Genomic DNA, 22,566 nt, shown 5'->3' with positions numbered 1-22,566 from the left:
GTATAAATTCAACTTGATCATAATGAATAATTTTTAAAAATAAATTATTATGGGGTTTTTTTTGGCTAATATTTATTTTAAAAATTTGGATCAGTATCCATTAATAATATGGTCCATAGTGTTATGGACCTCCTAGTTTAGGTGTTTGAATTATATATGTCTCATAAAAGGAATTTGGTTGAATGTTTTCCTTCACAAATTTTGAGAATAATTTTTGTGTATATATAATAATTGTTCTCCCAAAAGTTTGAGGGAGCTCTTCTATAAATCCATCTGGACCAAGTTTTTTTTCCTTTAGTAGATGATTTTACAGCTAGTTCAGTTTCCTCTTCTGAAATTTGATTGAGATATCTATTGTTCTGTAATTTAAGTGGAATTTTTTGGGTTTTTTGCCTCCTTATTTTGAATTCTCAGTTTTGTTGGCATATAGTGTGCATATAGTAGATTCTGATAATTTTTATTTCTTCTGGGTTTGTTGTGATTTTTTTTATTCTCTTATTTTGATAATTTGTTTTTCCTCCCTCTTAACGTGGCTAAAGGTTTATTAATTTTCTTAGTCATTTTCTTTTTTTCGGTTTTGCTTTTTGGAGGGGGGAGGCAGGCAATTGGGGTTAAGTGACTTGCCCAAGGTCACATGGCTAGTAAGTATTGAGTGTCTGAGATCAGATTTGAACTTAGGTCCTTCTGACTCCAAGGTCAGTGCCCTATTCACTGTGCCACTTAGCCACTCCTGTTAGTCTTCTTCAAAGACTCAGATTTTAACTTTTTCAAGTCAGTTGTATTATTTATCTAATTTCTAATTTATCTATTCTCAGATTTTCAAGATTTTCTCTTTTGTGCTTACTTTAGGTTTGTTGATTAATTTTCTATTTTAAAATTTCATATTCATTTCATTATCATAATTTAGTACTGTGCCTTGCATGCATATTAAATGCTTTATAAATGCTTATTGACTTCATTAATCCTGAAAACCGTGAATAATTTCTAAGAAAATGATCTTACTATTAGTTATCTGAGTTCTTGTCTGAATAATTCCATGATAGAAACCTAGTCATTTGGAGCCATAGCTAAATTCTGACCTTTAACTGTGGTCAGTACTCCAATATAGTCTTCATTTCACCTTTCTTGGCCTCAGTTTCCTCATCTGTAAAATAGGGATACTAACAACACCTATTTCCCTCAGTTGTTGTGAAGATCACATGAACTAAGTAAAGCACTTAACACAGTGCTTGGCACATAGTACTATCTTTTCTCATGTTGCACGAACCCTTTTGAATCACTAGTGAAATGTGTTTTCTTATCTGTTTGGTCTTTTATTAATAGCAGAATAAGGGATTTAGGGAATGGGAAGAGTTAGACTTAACTGTAGCATGAAAACTTTGCTCGGTTTTTGTTTGGTATCCTTTTTTTCCTGACAGTTCACATGTCATTGAGATTAGTAAGCAAGGAGTCTTGTAAATAGAAATGCAGTGGTCTGGGGCGGCCAGGTAGCACAGAGAGTAAGAGCACCAGCTCCAGTGTTGGAATGATCTGGAGATCGAATCCTGGCTCAGACACTTAGCACCCACCCAGAAACACCTGGCTGTGTAACCTTGAGCAAGTTACTTAACCCCAATTGCTTAGGGGCAGCCAGGTGGCTCAGCGAGTAAGAGCACCAGCTACAGTGTCAGGATAACTTGGATCAAATCCGGGCTCAGATACTCAGCACCACACCCAGAAATAACTGGCCGTGTAACCTTGAGCAAGTTACTTAACCCTGATTGCTTTGAAAAAAAAAAAAAGAAATGCAGTGGTCTGTGCAGTAAGTTTTTATGTGTTTGGGGTTAACTGAGTCCTATCAGGAAGAGCTTTTTTCCTGTGGAATTTAGAGTTAGTCATAGAGAACTTATTCTAAATATAGATTAGTACAAGTAAATTCATGGTTGTTGTTTTTTTAAGTCTAAGATCACTATAGACTGGTGTTCAACTCCTGAGTTTGTGTTAGTTACATTAATATTAGTTTAAGGTATGGTAGCATTGTGTGGTGGAAATAGCATTCAATCTGAAATTCAGGAGACCCCAGTTACCATCCCAGTTCTAACAAATATTGTAACATTAGGCAAATTGCTCACTCTCTCTTAGTATGTTTACTTATCTGTAAAAATGAAATGACCATCTTTTTAAAATTTCCCTGATTCTAGTGATGTTCCAATCAATCTATACTTTACTGAGCTCTCAGACAAATATAGGACATAGGTTTAGACCTGGAAATGACAATGAAAACAACTAGTCGAAAACAACTAGTCAAAAACAATCAAAACCAAATGTTGGAAAATTATAAAGTTACTTAAGCCTGAAGAAGAGATATTCTCGAGAAAATACCTTTGCAGAGCTAGGGGTTTAAGGGTATGGGGCAATAATGTAATAAACCTAATGCTACTAGGTTTTTTTCAGTGTGTTGATTGGTTTTGCTATATTTTTTTCCCTTTTTTTTTTTTTTTAAAGAAAAACTTTTTTGTTAAAGCAGGTGGCTCTCTGGGAATAGTGAAGAAGAAAGCATATAGAAGGAAATGTAGGTGATACAAAAATCTGTTTTGAAAAGAGAAATCACCTAGTCAGTCTCCTCATTTTTCAGATGAAGAAAGAGGGGTGAAGGTCACAAAACTAGTAAGTGGTAGAGCTGGGACCAGAACTTAAATTTCCTGATGCCTATTACAATTATGTGCATCACATTAGTACCCTAAACCTGTGAAACACTCATTTTTCCCACCACACCTTATGTTCAGTGACTTCCACTGACCCTGTTTTTTGTGACATCTTTACTGTGAAAGAGAAGGTAAACTAGGCAACATAATCATTTTAATGAAAGAACTTTTATAGCTTCCTAGAGGAGAAATTGAGCAAATCATCTTACTCAGATGTTCCCACACACATACTGAAGTTGCTGTAGTTCATTTGCTCTATCCATCTTGTAGATGTAAATAGTGATGGCATCCGTTAAAGCTTTTGCTTATGTGAGAATATAGCTATGTAGTATCTAAGAAATATATTTTATGATTTTTCTTAATCATACAGACTTAATTTTCCATTAATTCTTTGGCCCACTTAAACACTGTGACTTTACTTTATAAGATAGTATGATACATGGGGGAATCATGGACCATTTGGGTGGCATCATATGGTATGGTAGATTATCTCAGTAAAATAGAATATTCTCTAAGAAGCTAGGTAAACAATATACATGACTATCCATTATTTAAGCTAGCCCCCACATTATGATGCAGTAATGCTTACTGAATGAAGAGAGGGATTTTGTTATATTTAGCTTGATAAATCACTTCACATCCTTATTTGTTATTTCCTGAATTTCAGGGGTGCCATCTTCAGGTGATTCCAGCTTTTGCTAGTTTTAATTAAATTCAGATTACACAGAATCATTTTATACTAGTCATTGTGGTTCAAGTCTTGCCATTTTCTAGAGATTAAAGATTTTGTAACTAGTTTATTTCTTTTTCTATAGAAGCTTACTTTTCAAAATATCTTCTGTATTTATTTTCACAAAATCAGCAATTGGAAATGGAGAGAAAATTAAAATCATTATGAGGAATCTGATTTGTTTAGCTTTACTGAATCTGTGAAAATGTTCATTGAAAAATAATTTCTCATTTTATAGTTAACTTCATGTAAATGAATTTAATGATGTTTAAATGATGTTTAAAGTCATAATATTTTGGAATTCTAAGTAATTTTAGATATTAATCTTTTTGTATGCACGAAGGCAGGATGGTATAGTGCTTATGGTGGTAAAAGAGTCCTTTAAGTTAAGAAGATCTATATTCAAGTCCTGCCTCTGACAGATTAGCTGAGGGACCATATCAGTACCCTGGCATAGTCTCCTGTTTGTTTGATTGACATTTGCTTCATAGAACCTCACAGAAGTAAGAGAAATCTGAAGTCCTTTGTAACATATGGTTATATAAAAGTTTTAGGTAAAGGAAATTCAGGTTATGATAGAATTTATAATTTTCTGACAGTGTAATTTAGTGATGTATTTTCTTTTTTTCTTAAGTGAATCCATTAGTTCAGGGAACTCCCTGGATACAAATAGTCTCCACTAGAACAAATTAGCAGCACCTTTGTTATCATATCTCACTCTTTTAGAGTTATCTTTTGTACTAAAAAAGGTAAGTGACTTGCTCTTGGTCACACAGCTAGCATGGTCCAGAGCCAGGACGTAGGAGGATCTCTGTTCACTTTGCCATCCTGCCTTCCTGTCCACTTTTTAGCTGTGAATAGTTGAAATATTTCTTGGTAATAAATCAACATAACTGATGTTTATTCTCTTCTGTCCCAACTTTCTTTTTAGGAGTTTGAAGATAATTTTGATGATGAAATAGATTTTACACCACCAGCAGAAGATACACCCTCTGTTCAGTCTCCTGCAGAAGTTTTTACACTCTCAGTTCCAAATATTTCTTTGCCAGTCCCATCCCAGTTTCATCCTTCTTCAGGTACTATTATTGGTTAAATTGTTGTCCTAATGTCAAGATTCACTCATTCTGAATGAAATCTAAAGAATAAGACTTATCAATACCAGAAGCCCTACTAATTAATGAAAATTGGAGGTGATACTTATTTTATAATCTCTATTCTTTTTATCTTTTCTACCTCCCAAAGACTGTTCTTTGCCTTGAGTTAATCTTTCTGCTTCCACTATCCAGGGATCAAAGGGGAGAACTCTGTTCTTAGGAGAATATGATTTCCATTCATGGAAGGAAACAAGCACTTATTGAGCTCTTACAGTGTTCCAGACACTGTGCTAAATGCTGGGGATATTTTAAGGGTGAGAGGGGGGCAAAAACATCACCTGCCGTTGAGAAGCCTACATTCTAATGAAGGAAGGTAGCACACAAAAGGAAGCTAAAAATTGGGCATGGGAATGAAGGTATCCAGGGGAGGGCTTTGAAATTGAGGAGTCAGGAACAGAGCTAAGGATGAATGTAGCTGACTGACCTAGGCCCCAACCCTCTGCCCCTTTTTCTGTTAACATGGATAGTTAAGTATCTGACTAATCTTTAGCTGTTGTGATTTAAAAACATAGACAGCAGAGTAAATTACAGATGTGGTTACATATTAACTACTTGAATATGTCAAAGCATAAAACATTGTCCTTTCTAGCTCATAAACTCAATTCCATTACCTAACCCCAGACTTTTGGAGTCACTATTCAATAAATTCTCTTTAGTAAACCTTTATCAAATGTCTACTATATATGCCAGGCTCTGTCAGCACTGGAGATACAAATATGAAAAAAGAAAGACAGCTCCTATCTTCAAGGAGCTTTCAATCTAATGGAGAATGACAACACACAAAAGGAAGTTGAAAAGTAGGAGTTGGGGCAAGCACCGCAGGGGCACAGTATTTCCTGGAGTCCAAACCAAGCAGAGGTGCTGATAGAAAACAGCTGGAGAGTTACCTAGACACTTCAGATCCTAGACCCCTGTAAAGGAAAGCTTTGGGAAGAGTTTAGTGTTCCACCCTCCAGTTCTTAGTTTATTTCTAGCTCCCAGGCCTAAGCTGCCCTTTTCCTTTTAATCTTTAAAAAGTTAGCTCTTTTTCTTTTTGGGTCTTCTCCTTTAGTTTTAGGTCAGGACTCTTCCTGGTCTTCTGACCTATCAATGCAGCCAGTATTTGGTAGGTTCTAGGTTCTACTCCTAGAAAACGTTTGAAAAACCTTTCTTGTAATCATAGGCACCCAACCCCTTAACGAATTTCTTACAGTTGAGTTGTATGTTGTTATCTTGGGTTCTATTCTCTCTGGATCAATGCATCCTTTCATTCTTTCCTTAAGCTTTTAAGTGGTTTTACTAAAAAGTTCCCATAACTCTTTATTAATTCTTTCTTCATCAACCCAGAAACCACATCCCTTCAGTAACATGTATCCCTTTCTCTGGAAATCACATAAGTCAGATATTCTATTACTGTGTTAAAAAAAAAACAACAGCAAAAAAAAAAAAAGACTTCTTTTTGTCTTGGAAAATCCCAGCATTGTTTTTACTTGTAACAGTTAAAAAATAATTAAGATCTTATAACTTAGCATGTTATCACATTGACTTCTGCCTCTGCTACCAGGAAGGCAGACACTCTCACTTATTTTGTTTTTTGGTCTTTGTATCTCCACCTACCAGGATGCTTTGTATAGTAGGAAATTAACTAATACATATTTGTTGAATTGGTATTGCACTTCAGTGCACCATAGGAAGTGTGTAGATTTGTCTTAAGATTGACATCTCACAGTAAATATATGGGGATCTATACAGTTTTACTATATGTTATAAATTAGCTATAAGAACTGAGTGATTGTGTGGGTAGAAGAACATATCATTAATTGCACCTTCCACTCCGTAGGTTTCAGTAACCCCTTTAGAATAAATTGATGTAACAAATAGTTAGAAACAAAAAAATAAATCTCTTCTTATGACTGTGTAAGTTTAATATCACAAATGTGTTAGAGTGCCCCAGACATTTGTATTAAATATATCATGAATGGCATTTTGATGTACAAATCCTTTTGTATTGATGGAGCCAGAACTATAACTCATTTATTAAGTTGGTGTTAAAAGAGCTAATGCATGAAATTGGAGAGCTACATCAAATATGTATTTAGGGGCAGGTAGGTGGCACAATGGATAGAGCATGGGTCCTGGAACCAAGAGGACTTGAGTTCAAATGCAGACTCAGACACTTATTATCTGTGTGATTCTGGGCAAGTCACCTAACTCCAGTTACCTCCTCTCCCCCACAAATATATATATTTAGCTAAGTATTACTGTAAACAGTTTCTCAATATATTAAAAAACTATTTAACAAACCACTGTGCTTGCTAAATCTCTTTTAGGGATTAGATTTTTTTTCTATTAAAGTTCAAGAAAGGCATCATGATGTAGTGAATAGATAGTCAACTGGGTTCAAGTCTCTTCTCTGATACACATTGGCTTTGACTCTAGGCAAAGTACTTGATCTGTCAGTGCCCTGGGAAGGTCAGTAAGAATACAAGTTGAAAAGTAGGTAGTATAGAACTTTATTTATAGAGGAGGTTTTCTCTTTAGAAGATTCTTTTTTTTATTTAATTAAATTTTATGTTTATTTTTCGTTTATATCATTCATTTCCACACGATTTTGAGTTACAGATTTTTCTCCCCGTCTTTCCCCTACCTACCACCCCAAAACAGTGATCCCACTGTATACCCCTCCTCCCGATCTGTTCTCTCCTATATCCTCCCCCATACCCCTTCTGACTTTCAAGTAGGGCAAGATGGATCTCCATAGCCCAGTGCCTGTATATCTTATTTCCCAGTTGCAGGTACAAAAAATATATATGTATAATAATAATATATATTTTTAACATTTGATTTTACAACTTTGAATTCCAGATTCTTTCCCTTCCTCCCTCACACCCATCCTTATGGGAAGATAAGCAGTTCAGTATAGGTTGTACATGTGTAGCTATGCAAAAGATTTCCATAGTGGATATATTGTGAAAGACTGACTATATTTCCCTCCCTCCTATCCCACCCCCAACTTGTTCTATTCTCTACTTTGACCCTGTCCCTTTTCAAAAGTGGGTGCTTCTAACTACCCTCCCCACCCCAACCTTCCCTTCCCTCTATCATCCCCCCTCTCATCCCCTTCCCCCCTACTCTCCTGTAGGGCAAGATACTATATTTAGTGTGTATGTCATTCCCTCCCTAAGCCAAATTCAATGAGAATATGGATGACCCATTCCCTTTTGCCTTCCTGTTCTTCCCCACCATTATAACAGTTTTCCCTTGCATCTTTTATTTGACATAATTTACCCTATTCTGTCTCTCCCTATCTCCTCTCATTATATTCCTCTCTCACCTCTCAATTTCACCTTTTAAATATCATCCCTTCCTATTAACTTGGTCCTGTGCCCTCTGTCTGTGTATACCTACACACATATATACACATACTCACATGTATTCATATGACCATATACCCTCCTATATAGACACATATATTATGTATATATACATTTATATTCCCTTCAACTGTCCTCATACTGAGAAAAGTTTCATCAGTTACAATTATCGTTTTTCCATGTAGGAATGTAAATAGTACAACTTTGATAAGTTCCTTATGATTTCTTTTCCCTGTTTACCTTCTCATGCTTCTCTTGCTTCTTGTATCTGAATGTCAAATTTTCTATTCACCTCTTTTTTTTTTCATCAGGAATACTTGAAAGCCCTCTATTTCATTGAATGACCATATTTTCCCCTGAAACACGATACTCAGTTTTGCTGGGTAGGTGATTCTTGGTTTTAATCCCAGCTCCTTTGACCTCCGGAATATCATATTCCAAGCCCTTCAGTCCTTCAGTGTAGAAGCTGTCAGATCCTGTGTTATCCTGATTGTGTTTCCACAATATTCAAATTGTTTCTTCTTGGTCTTGGCTGCTTGTAATATTTTCTCCTTGATCTGGGAACTCTGGAACCTGACTATAATATTCCTAGGAGTTTTCTTTTTGGGATCTTTTTCAGGAGGCGATCAATGGTTTCTTTCAACCTCTATTTTGCCCTCTGGTTCTAAAACATCAGGGCAATTTTCCTTGAGAATTTCTTGAAGGATGATTTCTAGGTTCTTTTTTTTGATGATGGCTTTCAGTTAGTCCAGTAATTTTAAAATTATCTCTCCTGGATCTATTTTCCAGATCAGTGGTTTTTCCAGTGAGATATTTCACATTGCCTTCTATTTTTTCATTTGTTTGGATCTGTTTAATAGTATCTTGATTTCTCAGAAAGTCATTAGCTTCTTTGGAAGATTCTTATAACAGTAAAGGCTCATGCAGGTCTGTTCCAAAACAATACAAATACAGATGCCTAAGGTTTAAATGGAAGCTTTGAAATCATAGGATATGTTAATTTACTGGGTGTTTATTTTGTGTTCATTTGCTCTTACCTCTCTCATTTTTGAGGGGTATATGGTATTCAGGACCCTGAGTTTGGTGTTAGGTATACAAAGATGGAAAATGACAGTGTCACCTTCAGGAATACAGTTTTTGGATAGTTTATGGTGACAGGAGCTAAATTGCAGAGGATTAAGGATTGAATTGGTAGTAAAATGGTTGCAGTAGTTCAGATGACTTATTTGGGAAGTTTGGCAATTCTAATATTTGAAATGAAATATCCTAACATTATTTGCCCATTTACCTAATTGTTGTTCTTTAGTAAATGCAACAAATATTCATTAACTATATAATAAATATAAAACACTGCTAGGCACTGAAGATGTGAAGACAAAAGGGAAATAGCCCTTGCCCTTGGGAAGTTTATACTCTGCCACATTAGGAAAAACTTGAAACAATACATAGTTTTTGTTATAGAACGTATACTTAAAACTCTGATCAGTGCCATGACTAGCCCCAACTCCATAGGACAGTAGCCAAAGCATGCTTTCTACTTCTTGATAGAGATGTAATAATTAGAGATGCAAAATGAAATACACATTTTTAAATATGACCAATATGATGATCCATTTTGTTCTGCTAATTTGTTACTGAAGAGGGTTTTTGAAATTTCTTTCAAATTTCAGATTGGAGGGGGAAAGGGGACTATTTCTAACAATGAAGAGAAAAAAACATAAGTCTAAGTCATTTTTAAAACTCATAGAAGGGAACAAATGGAAGTTTAGAGGGAAATAAAAGATAAGGCAGCTTCTGGAACTAAGTAAATAAAATAAACAAGTTGTATATAAGTAGATTCGGAGATTCACATATCGTATTCTCTATCATCTTTGTACATAGAAACATTCATATTTATTGATATTTGTCAAGTTCAGAAAAAAATTTTAATATATGCTTAATGACTTTGTTACTTAAATTCTGGCGACCTTTAAAAACAGTGTGTTTTTTTTCCCCTGTAACAGAAGGATTGAAGCCTCAAGTTGCACGTCAGAGTCTAAACTATATTCAGGAAATTGGAAATGGTTGGTTTGGAAAGGTAAAAATTTAATTTCTAAAGCTTTAGTGAAATTTTGGTTGTATGACTCATTAATCTACATCCTTCATCGTGTAGAATTCCTATTGAATGTCATAATCGATAGTAATTGAGAATCAAATATCAGAAAATCCTGTGTGAATCATATACTTTAATTCCTCATATTTTAAAAACATTTCCATAAATCATATATTTATGTAAGCAAACAGTTTTCTAGTTGAACTTTTAGTACTGGAGAGATCATCCTTGTTCTACATATTTCGTTATCTGATAATTTTTACTTCTCAGAATTCCTTCACCTCACTAGCTCCCCATCTTATTTACCTTGTATTTCTGCCATAAAGGTGTCCAGGAGGATTTTTAGGTTCAGTAGCCTTGTGATTAGGACATCAAAATGGCCATGATTGACTGCTTGAGTATTATATTAGAGATCATGGGATGGGGAGAAAGAAAAGAAGTCTTTATCTGAAATTTTTCCTCCCAAGTTTCTCCAAATTTGCACACTCTTGCTTTTTATATATTTTTTTAAAACAACTGCTAGTAGTTCTTAAAATCTTAGTGATACAGGTAACATCTTGTAACAATAGTAGCTTATTCATATAGCGTGTTGGAGACTTTAGAAGGAACTTTACTCACAATAGTCCCGTGAGGTTTGTAGTACAAGTGTTTGTTACCCCTGTTTATAGCAGTACAAACAGACTCCAAGGGGTTAATGACTTCTATATCATCACATAACCAAAATAGTTTAAACTAAGAGTCAAAGGAGGCTTCTAACCCTGGGCTCTGGATTCCCATTCCAGCACTTTTCCCAGTGTACTGTACTGCCTCTTTCTTTGTGATGAATGCCAATGTAAAGAAGCGTTGTGTATAGCAGCTTTTGATGCCTTTTTCTTTTTACATTATGGTCTTTTTTGAGAATTCTTTCCCTCTCAGATTCATCCTTCTCTTATGACAAAGAAAAACATTTCAGCAAAGATATCCAGTGGTTCTACATATATGACATTGTATACAGCAGTAGGTCTTAGTATTTCCATATATTTCTTCCATGAATGGGGAGTTATTTGTTTTTCTATTATCTATCCTCCAGGACCTTCCCACGTTTTTCAGTTACTCAGAGGTCCACTTCCTTTTAGTGATTTTTGTCATCGACATTGCTGTAGTCATTGTGTATATCATACTTTTGCTTTTGTATTATAAAGTAAACAGCAGAAAGCCCTCAGTTAAGCTGAATTATGATTGAGCTTTTTAGAATTTTTTAGTTTATTTCGATCTTAACCATCTCAGTTATTTTTAAGATACTTGTATTTTTCACCTTTCCCTACCTCAGTTATCTCAACACATTTAGATTCCCAAGCCACCTACCAAAGTAAAATAAAAGTTAAAAGATCATGGAATTAGGACAGAATATGTACATGTAAGCATTTGTGTTTTTATTACTGCTTTTTAGTTTTTCATTCCTTTCTGTGTTATGAAAAGATTAACCATTGAGTAATAAATTTTTTGTCATAGCAATTCACAAAGACTGTCATCTACAGTGTAGAAGGTTTGCACTCTATATTGGTAAAAGATGTAGCCGTACTACTCAGATCATGCATCCTTGAAGTATTCTCTATAGCGAATGATATTGCTAGGTCCTACAGGTCAGATATGTGACTTCTAGCAATGTGCTCATTATAATAAAATTTTACTACAACAAAACCATCTCAGGCACCCTAGGAATTTCTTACTGTTGTATGTTGCCTGAGAAATTCATTTTTCCAGATCCAAAATAATCAGATATTGACATAATGTAACTCTTCTACCTCACTTCCATGCCCATCTTTTATCTTTGCATGTTGGTATCATTTTCTGGTCCTGCCTTCTGGATCAAGCAACATAAATTTAATCCCTCTTCATAACAGCCTATCTAAAATAATATTTGATGACACTTTTCCATCTTCCCTAAATCTTCTCTATGGTAGTTTCTTCAGTAATTCATCAAATATATTATTTTCCAGTCCTCTCAATATTTTGATTGCCCTCATATGTTTGTGCCCTGTCCTGTCAACGTCCTTCCTAAATATGGTGCCCACAAAGTAATCCAGATGTGGTATTACAGGATATAGTAAAACTATACCCTATCCCATTTTGGACACTAAACTTCTGTTAATGCAGTCTAAAGATGACTTAGCTTTTTTATTGGTCACATCACATTTTTAACTCCTATCAAAGTTGCAGTCCACTAAAATGTTTTGATCATTTTTACATGAACTGTTACCTATCTAGACTTCTCCCACTTGTATTTCAATTTTTTTTATTTAAGCATAAAACTTCACACTTATTGAATTTCATCTTATAGTTAAGTCCATTCTGTTAAAGTCTTTTCATATCTCAGTTTTGTCATTCAGAATGTTCAGTATTCCTTTTAGCTTGTTCTTTGACAAATTTTATTTGTGTGCCATTTATTATATCAGATGGTTTTTTGGAGGGGGGAAGGCAGGGAAATTGGAGTTAAGTGACTTGCCCAAGGTCACGCGGCTAATCAGCATTAAGTGTCTAAGGCTGGATTTGAACTCAGGTCCTCCTGACTCCAGGTCTGGTGTTCTATTCACTGTGCCACCTAGCCGCCCCCATTTATATAAGATTTTGTTAAATGTTGAACAGAATAGGAAGAAGAACAAATTCTTGTGACATTCCACTGGATGCTTCCCTCTAAGCTATCATCATCTTACTACTCTCTAAATCTTGTTTTGGAGTTCTGAATATTTTACTGTAATAGAGTCCATTATTATATATCTATCACATCTATATATCATGAGAGACTTTATCAGATGCATTGCTAAATTCTAGATTACCACGTCTGTAGCCTTCTGCTAGTTAATCTGTATAAGAGCCATGTCAAAAAGGGAAACCATAGTTAGTCTCATTGTTCTTGAAGACTACTTTCAGTTGTCTTATCCCTTCATTAACATTCCATTTACCAAAATAGGTTAAACAGCAACAATAAAAAAGCCTTTTCTCCCTTGACAAACTCATTCATGGCTTAAAATCACAAAGATCAGCTTCTTTTTCTTTGTTGTTGTGCCTTATTTACCAACATTGGTGGCAGTCTTTTTTTTTTTCACATATCCTCATTCTTATTACTTTAAAAAATCATTACTCAGTTCATTAGCAAAGTTATCTAGTGTATGTACATTTTAACCTACCCTTTTATTTGTCTTCAAACATTGTTTGCTTATTTACAACCTTTCTACTTACAGGACAGATTGCTAGTTTATTCAACCAGCAATTGAAATAATTTAAAAATATTTAAAAAGAAAGCATTTTTCATCTTTGATCATTTTCATCTAAAGCCGCATTAGCCATTGACTTTAATTTATGATATTACTTTACCTTAATTACTACGCTATAAATTACTTTTGCCATTTTTCATACTTTATACTTTGTGGGTTGTTTTGTTTTGTTTTTTTAACCCAGATCTGCTTTTCTTAAATCACTTCTGCTAATCCTGTGTTTCCTTAATGTTTTATAAAATTCAAGTAAGCTAGTTTTTTTTAATGCTTCTTTGTTTGTATTAAGGATTTTTAATTTGTGTTTTGTTACTCTAAAGAGGATATTCAGTATATAGTTTTAGGTACAAAATAAAGCCCTACTATTTCTGGAATGTGATGATTATTTTAAAGTTAAAATATGTATCTGAAGCTTTGCTATTTACTTGCACCCAGGAGATGAGTATTTTTATCCCTTTATAACTACTTGCCCCTTCTAAAACTCTAGTCTGTTGTCTTATGACTACCTAGATTTAAGCCTGAGGTTGTTAAGGCCTATGTCATTAGAGAACAAGATCTAGCAGATCCTACCCAATTAGAAAGGTTTGGAGTACATTCTGGTGACTGTTAGGATCAGTCTAGCAAAATTTGGAGAGACACATAAATACTAGGTTAGACAATGGATATTATCTTTTGGTCATAGTAATAGTAATTTATAAAACATAGAGGACATAGGGGACCCAGACAAATTAAATCTTAGATCCTCTGCATGACTTAAATGTAACAAAAGAAACTAACTAGCATAAACCTATTAAGGTAAAATGTTTTTGACTAGTAAAATTTATAATAGCCTTGTAAAATGACCTGTTAACTGATAAGTTATATTTTGCTTAATATAAAAAGTATTTGTCTGTATGCATGTTAGAATAATTTGCTTCTTTCTGAAAGAAAGGAATTACCCAAGGCTTTTCTGTGGTGGTTTAGAAAAAGAAAAGAAAGGACTTATTGTCTTCACAGCTTATTCTCTGCCCCCCCCCCCCAATATTTCAGTTGATTTTAATCAGGAAATGAGACTGCCTGTTCTAGTTTGATGAGATTTATATAAGGAGCTATTCTTTGTTTCCAGGTGCTGCTTGGGGAGATTTACACAGGCACCAGTGTGGCAAGAGTAGTAGTGAAGGAGTTAAAAGCCAGTGCGAGTGCAAAGGAGCAAGATAAATTCTTGAAAAATGGAGAGCCATACTAGTAAGTAAACTTTACATTGGGCAGCGATACCATTGTGTTCCATTGAGTGAAGTGGTTTTTTTAACATAGAAGACACTTTTCTTACCTTCTCTTTTTTTGTATTAGTATGGTATCTTTTGTGGGAAATATTATTCATACTCTATGGCAAAACATTGAAAGGATAAATTAATCGCCCTAAAAATAACTTAGTTATATTAGCTATTGAATTTTAATTCTATAAGCACGATAATAGATGTTGACTCAAAATTGAACTTTTCTATGTAAATTTGAATACTACTTTTAATAAAAAACATCCAGTGAAATATAGAAATGTTCTCTCTACAGTGGGAATCACTTTATTTGTTAGGAAGTTCTGTGTAAATTATAAGTCAATTTCTCCTGATCAGAAGTACGTACTTATCTTGTCATTTTTAGTTTGCCATTTCTGTTTAAATTTGATTTAGAATGTTCTGGGTTAGGGCTTAAAGGCAGGGAGCTGAGTGAAGACAGTTGATATCCTGTCTCTCACACACTGCTAACCCTGTGACCACAAGCAAGTCACAACCTCTGTGAGGCCAAACAACTCATTACCACTGACTTAGATAAAGGTTGCCATCTGTATAGGTAGAGGGAATTCCCAAATATCTAAAATCATACGTCCTTAACATATTGATATGTTGTGATTGATTTACATTTGATACAGTGCAAAAAAAATTGGGGTAAAAGCCTGTGGGAGTTTTATTGGCATGCTTAGTGATGAATATTGATTTGAGGTTTTTTGTTTTTTACAATATAGTATTCTTCAACATCCAAATATTCTTCAGTGTGTTGGACGGTGTGTGGAAGCAATCCCATATCTTCTGGTGTTTGAATTGTGTGACATGGTAAGTTTCAGGAGAGAATTTAAGTTCAGATTTTTAGAAGACCTTATTTGAAAGGTATATGAAATATGTGAACGTGGGGGCCAAATGCCAGTTTCACCACAACCTTTTGCCTCAACTTCAGGTTCTTTGCTGGTAATTTATTAAAAAATCAGAAATGTGCTTTTCTGGGAAGTGTTTATTTACATGTTCCCACTGGAGGAAGAATAGATTTCTTGTTAGCTCTTTTACTTCCTTCCTGTACTCTAGACCTTGAGGTCAAAGAATAACTTGGTAGTTCATGATGTAATAAACAACTTGATCTTCCACTCACTGTGTAAGGCTACCAAAGAAATGGATGAGCCCAAGTTCAAAAGCTCAATTCAGCTTTATGGATAACCGTGACCATGTGATATTATTAAGTGTCTATTAACCTTAGCCTTCCACAAACACTTGTAGGTGCTTCTGTCCTGTCCTCTACCTGTGACTTGTCCATTTTCTGTCCTATAAACTTTTTTTTTTTTTGCAGAGTATTTATTATACTATTAGGCAGCTCACTAAAGTTGAAAGGATCTAAAACTTCTTCCCTCCTATCAAATAGATTTGTTCAGTTAACCTCTCTTTTTCCCTTTGTCATTCTCTTTGTCTCAGTTTTCAGTCAGATCCAGTAACTGACATTTAAATCCAACTCCTTTACAAAGGATGGATTTCAAACTTATCAGTGACTACTGCTTATATACATAATCCTTAACATTGACCATTCTTACAAATATTCAGTTCTTGGACCATGCCCATCTTCTTAATTGTTTTTGTTTGACATGCTCCCCATTGAATTCCCATCCATATATGATTTGGAGTCCTGAGTCTATGCCCATATTAAAATTTCTTGTGTCCAAAACAAAAACAAAACCAGAAGAAAATTTCTTATGTCCCTCAGGTTCTGGTCCTCCTCCAAATGCGTCTTTGACAAATGATTTAACATTCTAGTAGAGTCCCAAGCAACTTGTGCTAACTTTTTAAACAGCAATTCTGCTCTTCTTCTTAAATCCCACATAGGGTTAATTCATTCATAATTTTCGGTTTTGTAGATACAAAAAAAATGAAGTAATGAGAACCATGTCCCTGCTTTTTACCATGACCTTTGCCTACAAAACATTTTTTTTTTAATTATTTTACAAGCCTTTATTATTTCTTCCTCCTGCTACCCCGTCAGCCCCATTGAACAAGAAGAAAAAGAAAACCTTCATAACACATATGCCTAGTTCAGTGAAGTGAATTCCCACATGAGCCATGGCCAGAAAGGTGTGTCTCGTGTTTTGAGCCCATCACTTCTGGCAGGAGGAGGGAGGCATGTTTCATCTTTGGTTCTCTGACTTCATAGTTTATCATTTTATTGATCTAAAGTTTCTCAAAGTCGTCTTTCTGTATAAATTATTCTCCTGCCTCTGCTCACTTTACATCACATCACTTCATAGAGGTCTTCCCAGTTTCCTCAGAAATTGTCTATTCTGTTACTTCTTATGGTACAATAATATTCCATTACATTCATATATAATAATTTGTTTGACCATTCTCCATTAGAAGGGCACTTCCTTAATTTCCAGTTTTTGGCTACTACAAAAAGAACTGCTAAAAATATTTTTGTACATATAGGTACTTTTCATTTTTATTTGACCTCTTTGAGGCCTAATCCTGGTAGTGATATTGTTGGGTCAAAGGGTACGCATAGTTTGGTAACTTTTGGGGCATGATTCTAAATTATTTCCAGAATGACTGGAACGATTCACAGCTACGCTGACCATGCTTTGATGTGACTACTTTTCCCACAGCCCTTCTAATTTTTATTTCCTCATTTGTCGTCTTGGCTGATCTAAATGTTAGGTAGAGCCTAACATTCTAAAACTAAAGAGACTATAGAGTCCCTTTAATTTGTATTTCTCCACTGGTTAATGATTTGGAGCCCTTTTTCATCCTATTGTTGATAGCTTGGGATTTCTGCCTCTTCATGCCCTTCGACCATTTATCTATTAGGAATGGGTCTCAGTCTTACTCATTTGGACCAGTTCCCAATGTATCTTGGATTTTTATCCTAGAAAATGTCTTCTGTTTGGACTTTTATCCTAGAAACTTTCTACCAAGTTGTTTTTTTCCCCAGTTGCTTGTTTTCCTTCTAATTTCAACTACACTAGATTTGTTTGTGCAAAGCCTTTTAAATTTTATATAATCGGAATAGCTCACTATCTTTTGAAATCCTCTCAAATTGTTTGTTTAGTCATAAGCTGTTTGTTCTCCATAGATCGGAGAGGTAATTTCTTCTTTGCTCCTCAGATTTGTTGATGATGTCACCTTTTATAAGAGACATCCAGATTGACTTATGAATTTGATACCTGTGCTTCTCCAGTTGTCAGAGGGTTAAAGGCTTACAGGAATTTGAATATCAGATGAACTTTACCATGGAACCAGTTAAAGTAGGGGAAAAAAATCTTTGTATCAGATTTCTCTGATAAAGGATTGGTATCTAAGATATATAAACAATTGGTAATTATGTATAAGGCTGTTAGCTATTCCCTGTGGTCAAAAGATACAAACAAATAGTTCTCAAAACAACTGCAGAGTATTTACAACTCCATAACAATGATCCAAATCACTAATAATAAGAGAGGCAAATCAAACATCCCTGAGGTTTCATCTCACACCCTGCCAAAGAGCAAAAATGACAAAAAATAGCACCAGTCAGTATTGGAAAGGTTGTGGAAGGATGAGATACCTAGACATTATCAAAGGAGCCTTGAAGTAGTATAACCATTTTGGAAAGCAATTTAGAAATATGCAAATGAAGTGACCGAAATGTCCATGTCCTTTGAACCAGAGATTGCATTATTGGGCTTACATCCCAAGGAAGCCATCGGTAAGAAGCAAGTCCCTGTATACTCCAAAATATCTATAGTACCACTTTTTCTGATAGCTAAGAATTGCAGTCAACATTGATGCCCATCAACTGGGGAATGGATAAGCAATTTGTAGCACATGAATATAATGGAATATTATGGTGCTATAAGAAATTATGTGTATGATGAATACAGAGTAGCATGGGAGTTCTCTGAGATACTCAGAATGAAGTAAGCAGAGCCAAAAATGGAATTTATACAGTAAAAATAGCAATGTAAGTAAAAGAACAACTACACACCAAAAAACCCAAAAATGGATGTAACCAAATGATCAAGTGAAACTTGAATTACAAGGTATGAGAAGACAGCACTAATCTAACCCTTGGCGGAGGTGGGAGGTCCACAGGTGTGACACATTGCACATATTTTGGACATTTTCAAAGTTGTATTGAATTTTTTTCTCCTCTCTAAAACAGTGTCATAGGAGCGGCTAGGTGGCACAGTGAATAGAGTACCGACACTTGAGTCAAGAGGACCTGAATTCAAATCCAGCCTTAGACAAGGCAAAATTAGCCGTGTGACCTTGGGCAAGTCACGTAACCAAAATTGCCCCGCTTTCCCTCCCCGAAAAGCCAAAAAAAACCTTTTTTTTTAAAAAATAAATAAAACAATGCCATTTGTTATATAGGATGGCCCTTAGGGGAGGGGAAGTGAAGAGATACATGGGATAATAATAATAATATAAGTAACAGGTAGTTACTACACTAATCTTGCGATAATTACATTGATGTAAGAAAATATCAATGGAACCTTATATTAAAAAGAAGTAGGACCAATATTAGATAAATAAAGCAGTAACAACAACAACTAGCATATTTATTGCGCTTTAAAATTTGCGAAGTACTTTGTCCCCTTTTAGTTTCACAACAACCTTGGGAGGTAGGTCCTGTTATTATCCCCATTTTACAGATGAGGAAACTGACACAGAGGTTAAGTGACTTGCTCAGGGTCACACAGCTAGTAATTGTCTGCAGGAAAAAACTCAAGTCTTCTTGATACCAGGTCCAGCACTGTCTGCTTGCACCATCTACCCCAGTACTAGTGATTTTCATTACATAGTGACTCTGCTTTCACGTAGATTCCAATAATTAGGCTTCCTAAATAGAGGACTAGGGTGGAAGTTTGTAAAGAATCAAGCAAATATTATATTCTTAATCCAAAGCAAGTAGCTTATTTTTTTCAGCATAGGAATTGTTTTTTAATGGACAACATTGTTATTTATAGCCCTTGAGGTGCGAAAAAGTTCCCTCTTTTTTCTTGGTTGAATATTGAAATTTAATAAGGATCATTGTAAAGTCTTACACTGCTTTTTAAAAAATCAGCTTCAGAAGTGCAAGATGGAAGGAGGCATCGCTAGATAAAAACTTGTTTGAAAAAAGATTTTTAATAGTCTGCAAACTCGGTGTGAGTCAGTGGTGACAGCCAAAATGCTTGTGCTGTCTCTGTTTGCATTAAGAAAGGCATAACGTTCAGACCTTAGTAGAAGATGGTCCCGCTTTATTTTGCCCTGGTCAGACATTTTTATGTTGTGTTTCGTTCTGGATGCCACTGTTTAGAGAAGGACATAAGCTGCATGGCTGAAGAAGGGCGGGGTGGGGAGCAATCAGGTTGGTAAAGAACCTTGAATTCATGCCACATGAAACTTATTTTAGAGAATTGGGGATAATGAATCAGACAAAGAGACAATGTAGACTTGATAGCTATCTTCAGAAATTTGGAAGATTGTCATTTGGAATCATCCAACAGGTAGTTACTACACTAAGCACCAAGGATACAAAGACAAAACTGAAAAAAATCCCTGAATTCAAGGAACTTAGATTCTTTTGGTAAGATGACATGTATATATAGAAGAGGAATTAGATTTATTCTTCCTTGTCCCATAGTTCAGAAACAAGATCAATAAATAGAAGTTATGAAGAGGCCGTTTTAGATTTATAGTAACGGAAAACTTCCTAACAGTTAGAGTTGACCAAAAGTGGAATGGTTTAGCTCATGAGTTATTCGTTGCCCCTCACAAGAGGTTTTCAGATGCTGGATGACAACTTGCTGAGTTTATTTTCAGCTTTGTCTAGATAATTTCTGAGATTTTTTAGCCCTGAGATTCCATGTTTCTTCAGTTTATGCTGAGTTTAAAGGTAACAAAACATTTCATGCATGATCTTCCAAAGACAGAAAAAAATTAAACACTTGAATATTCTTTAATGATAAATTTGGTAGCCAAAATATTTAGGTTTTTAGAACTGCTTAAGCTTCTCTTATTTGAATAAAACATGTGAAAAATTGTTGTCATTTTTAGAATTGAAGTAGTAGTAAATTTAAAACAATAGCAGTAAATATTAGCATAAATTAGGTAGGGTCTGATTTCTTTTCACAGTTCTGCTTTTCTCTATATAAAAATTCCCTTTGATGTGTAGAGCCTATATCAGATTGCATATATTCTAGGGGAGGGTGGGGGAGGAAAATTAAAACTCAATGCAAGTGAATTTTGAAAACTAAAAATAAATTAATTAATAAATTGAAAAAAGCTGAGGTTGTAGCAAATAATTTCTAAGGCCCCTTCTCACTCCAGATTCTATGATCACAAGAGATGTGATTAAAATGTTAAGTTCCTTCAAGTCAGGAATCGTTTTATTTTTGTCTTTGTGTTCCCGGTGCCTAGAACACTTCCTGCCAGATAGTGGGCACTTAATAAATGCTTATTGATTGAAAAAAAATTTCCTTTGACTAGGGCATGGAAGAGTGAACATAAAAGGAAACTCATCTGCAACACTGTGATTTGCCACCACTCTTCCAAACTTTCCTCTTTCTGTCCTGAATTTCTACCACCTTTCCAGTTTAAGTTTTACAACTTTAGTGTCATTCTCAACTGTAACCTCTTCCTCACCGCATATATCCAGTCAGTTGTTAATTCTTATTCTTTCTAGCTCCATAGCATCTTGTATCCATCCTCTTTTTTCCATTAATAGGGCCATCATCCTGGTTCAAACCCTCATCATTTCTCTTGCCTGGACTCTTTCAGTAGTCTCCTAATTGGTCTTCCTGAATCCACCCTCTCCTTTCTCCAATTTATCCTCCACACATCTGCCAAAGTGATTTTCCTAAAGTACATGTCACTCCTTTACTCATTAAATTAGCTGGCTCTGTATTACGTCTAGATAATAATAGATAATAAACTCTTGTTTGACCTTCAAAGCCTTTTTACAATATAGCCCATCTGACTTTCCCTGCTTTATTCTTCTTTATGGATACTACAGTCCAGCCAACCTGACTATCTTACCTTTGCTCACACAAGCCATTCTTTTTCCCATCTCCGTTCCTTTTTCACTGGCTATCCCCCATGCAGTCTTTCTGCATCTCTGCATCTTTGAATCTTTAGGTTCCTTTTATGTCTTAACTCAAACACCACCTTCAACTGCTTCCCCAAATATATTGTAGGTATATATGTATGTACATGTGCTAGATTAGTAAGCTCCTCAAGGGCAGACATTTTAACTTTTGTTATTAGATCCCACTGCCTCAGCACCATGCCTGTGAAGTATTTAGTAGACACTTAATAAATGCTTGTTGATTGATATTTTCATTTAAATTTCCTGATGGAGTTTTAAATGTTTTTAATATCAGTCATGAAGATAGTACATTCTAAAGAAAAGTGATTTGATGAACATAATTTTTTCAGGATTATTCCTGCTGCTTTAAAGAAGTAATACTCTTAGTTGTGTGACACTCTGGAGTCATATTTGAGATAACTACTAAACAAAGGTCAGATGACTATTGCGTTATATATTCTAATATGAAAGATTTGGAAAAGCCAAAGACTATATTAGAAGGAATTCATATGCCTTTAGTAACATGGTATGAAAGAGATCTATTCAAAGTAAATTGCAAACTTTTGATAAGGCTTTCATTTTATTGGGAGATAATTTAATCTAAGTGCAGTTCACTAGATAAAAAATGAGATGACCTGAATCTTACCCTTCAGGCCATCCTAACACATCCTCTGCATTTAGCGACCATATTTTTCAAAATGTTGGTTGCCTTTCCCACCTCCCTCTTCTTTGCCTGCCCACACAGTAGTTTAAGCAGACTTTCATGTAGCCAAGCAGTATGTGTTTACTTTAACAACTATCATAAATATGCATATAAATCTGTGTATATAAAACTATCAAAAGTATGATCTATAAACTCTCAAAATCCCCAAAGCACTTGCTTCCTTTTTCATCACTATTAAACAATATACCACAATAATAATATTACATATAGCACATATAGTTCCAGAGTGAAAATGCAAATG

General features: G+C 34.9%; 1 protein-coding gene across 1 annotated transcript in view; it reads left to right on the top strand.

Annotated features, from left to right (window-relative positions):
* The window catches only part of LMTK2 (lemur tyrosine kinase 2), a 115,563-nt gene that overhangs the window by 45,419 nt on the left and 47,578 nt on the right, over window positions 1-22,566 (top strand). The window contains exons 3-6 of the mRNA XM_069084890.1: window positions 4,346-4,490; window positions 9,925-9,998; window positions 14,370-14,488; window positions 15,264-15,351. Of these exons, the coding sequence (XP_068940991.1) occupies window positions 4,346-4,490; window positions 9,925-9,998; window positions 14,370-14,488; window positions 15,264-15,351 (426 nt within the window). The remainder of the gene's footprint in view (window positions 1-4,345; window positions 4,491-9,924; window positions 9,999-14,369; window positions 14,489-15,263; window positions 15,352-22,566) is intronic.

This window comes from Petaurus breviceps, unplaced genomic scaffold (genome assembly GCF_028583685.1).
Source record: "Petaurus breviceps papuanus isolate PSGF00001 unplaced genomic scaffold, PetGlider_PUasm1.0 175, whole genome shotgun sequence".
NCBI lineage: Eukaryota > Metazoa > Chordata > Mammalia > Diprotodontia > Petauridae > Petaurus > Petaurus breviceps.
The sequence above is the reverse complement of the archived record's forward strand: the minus strand, read 5'-3'. Positions and strand labels throughout refer to the sequence as shown.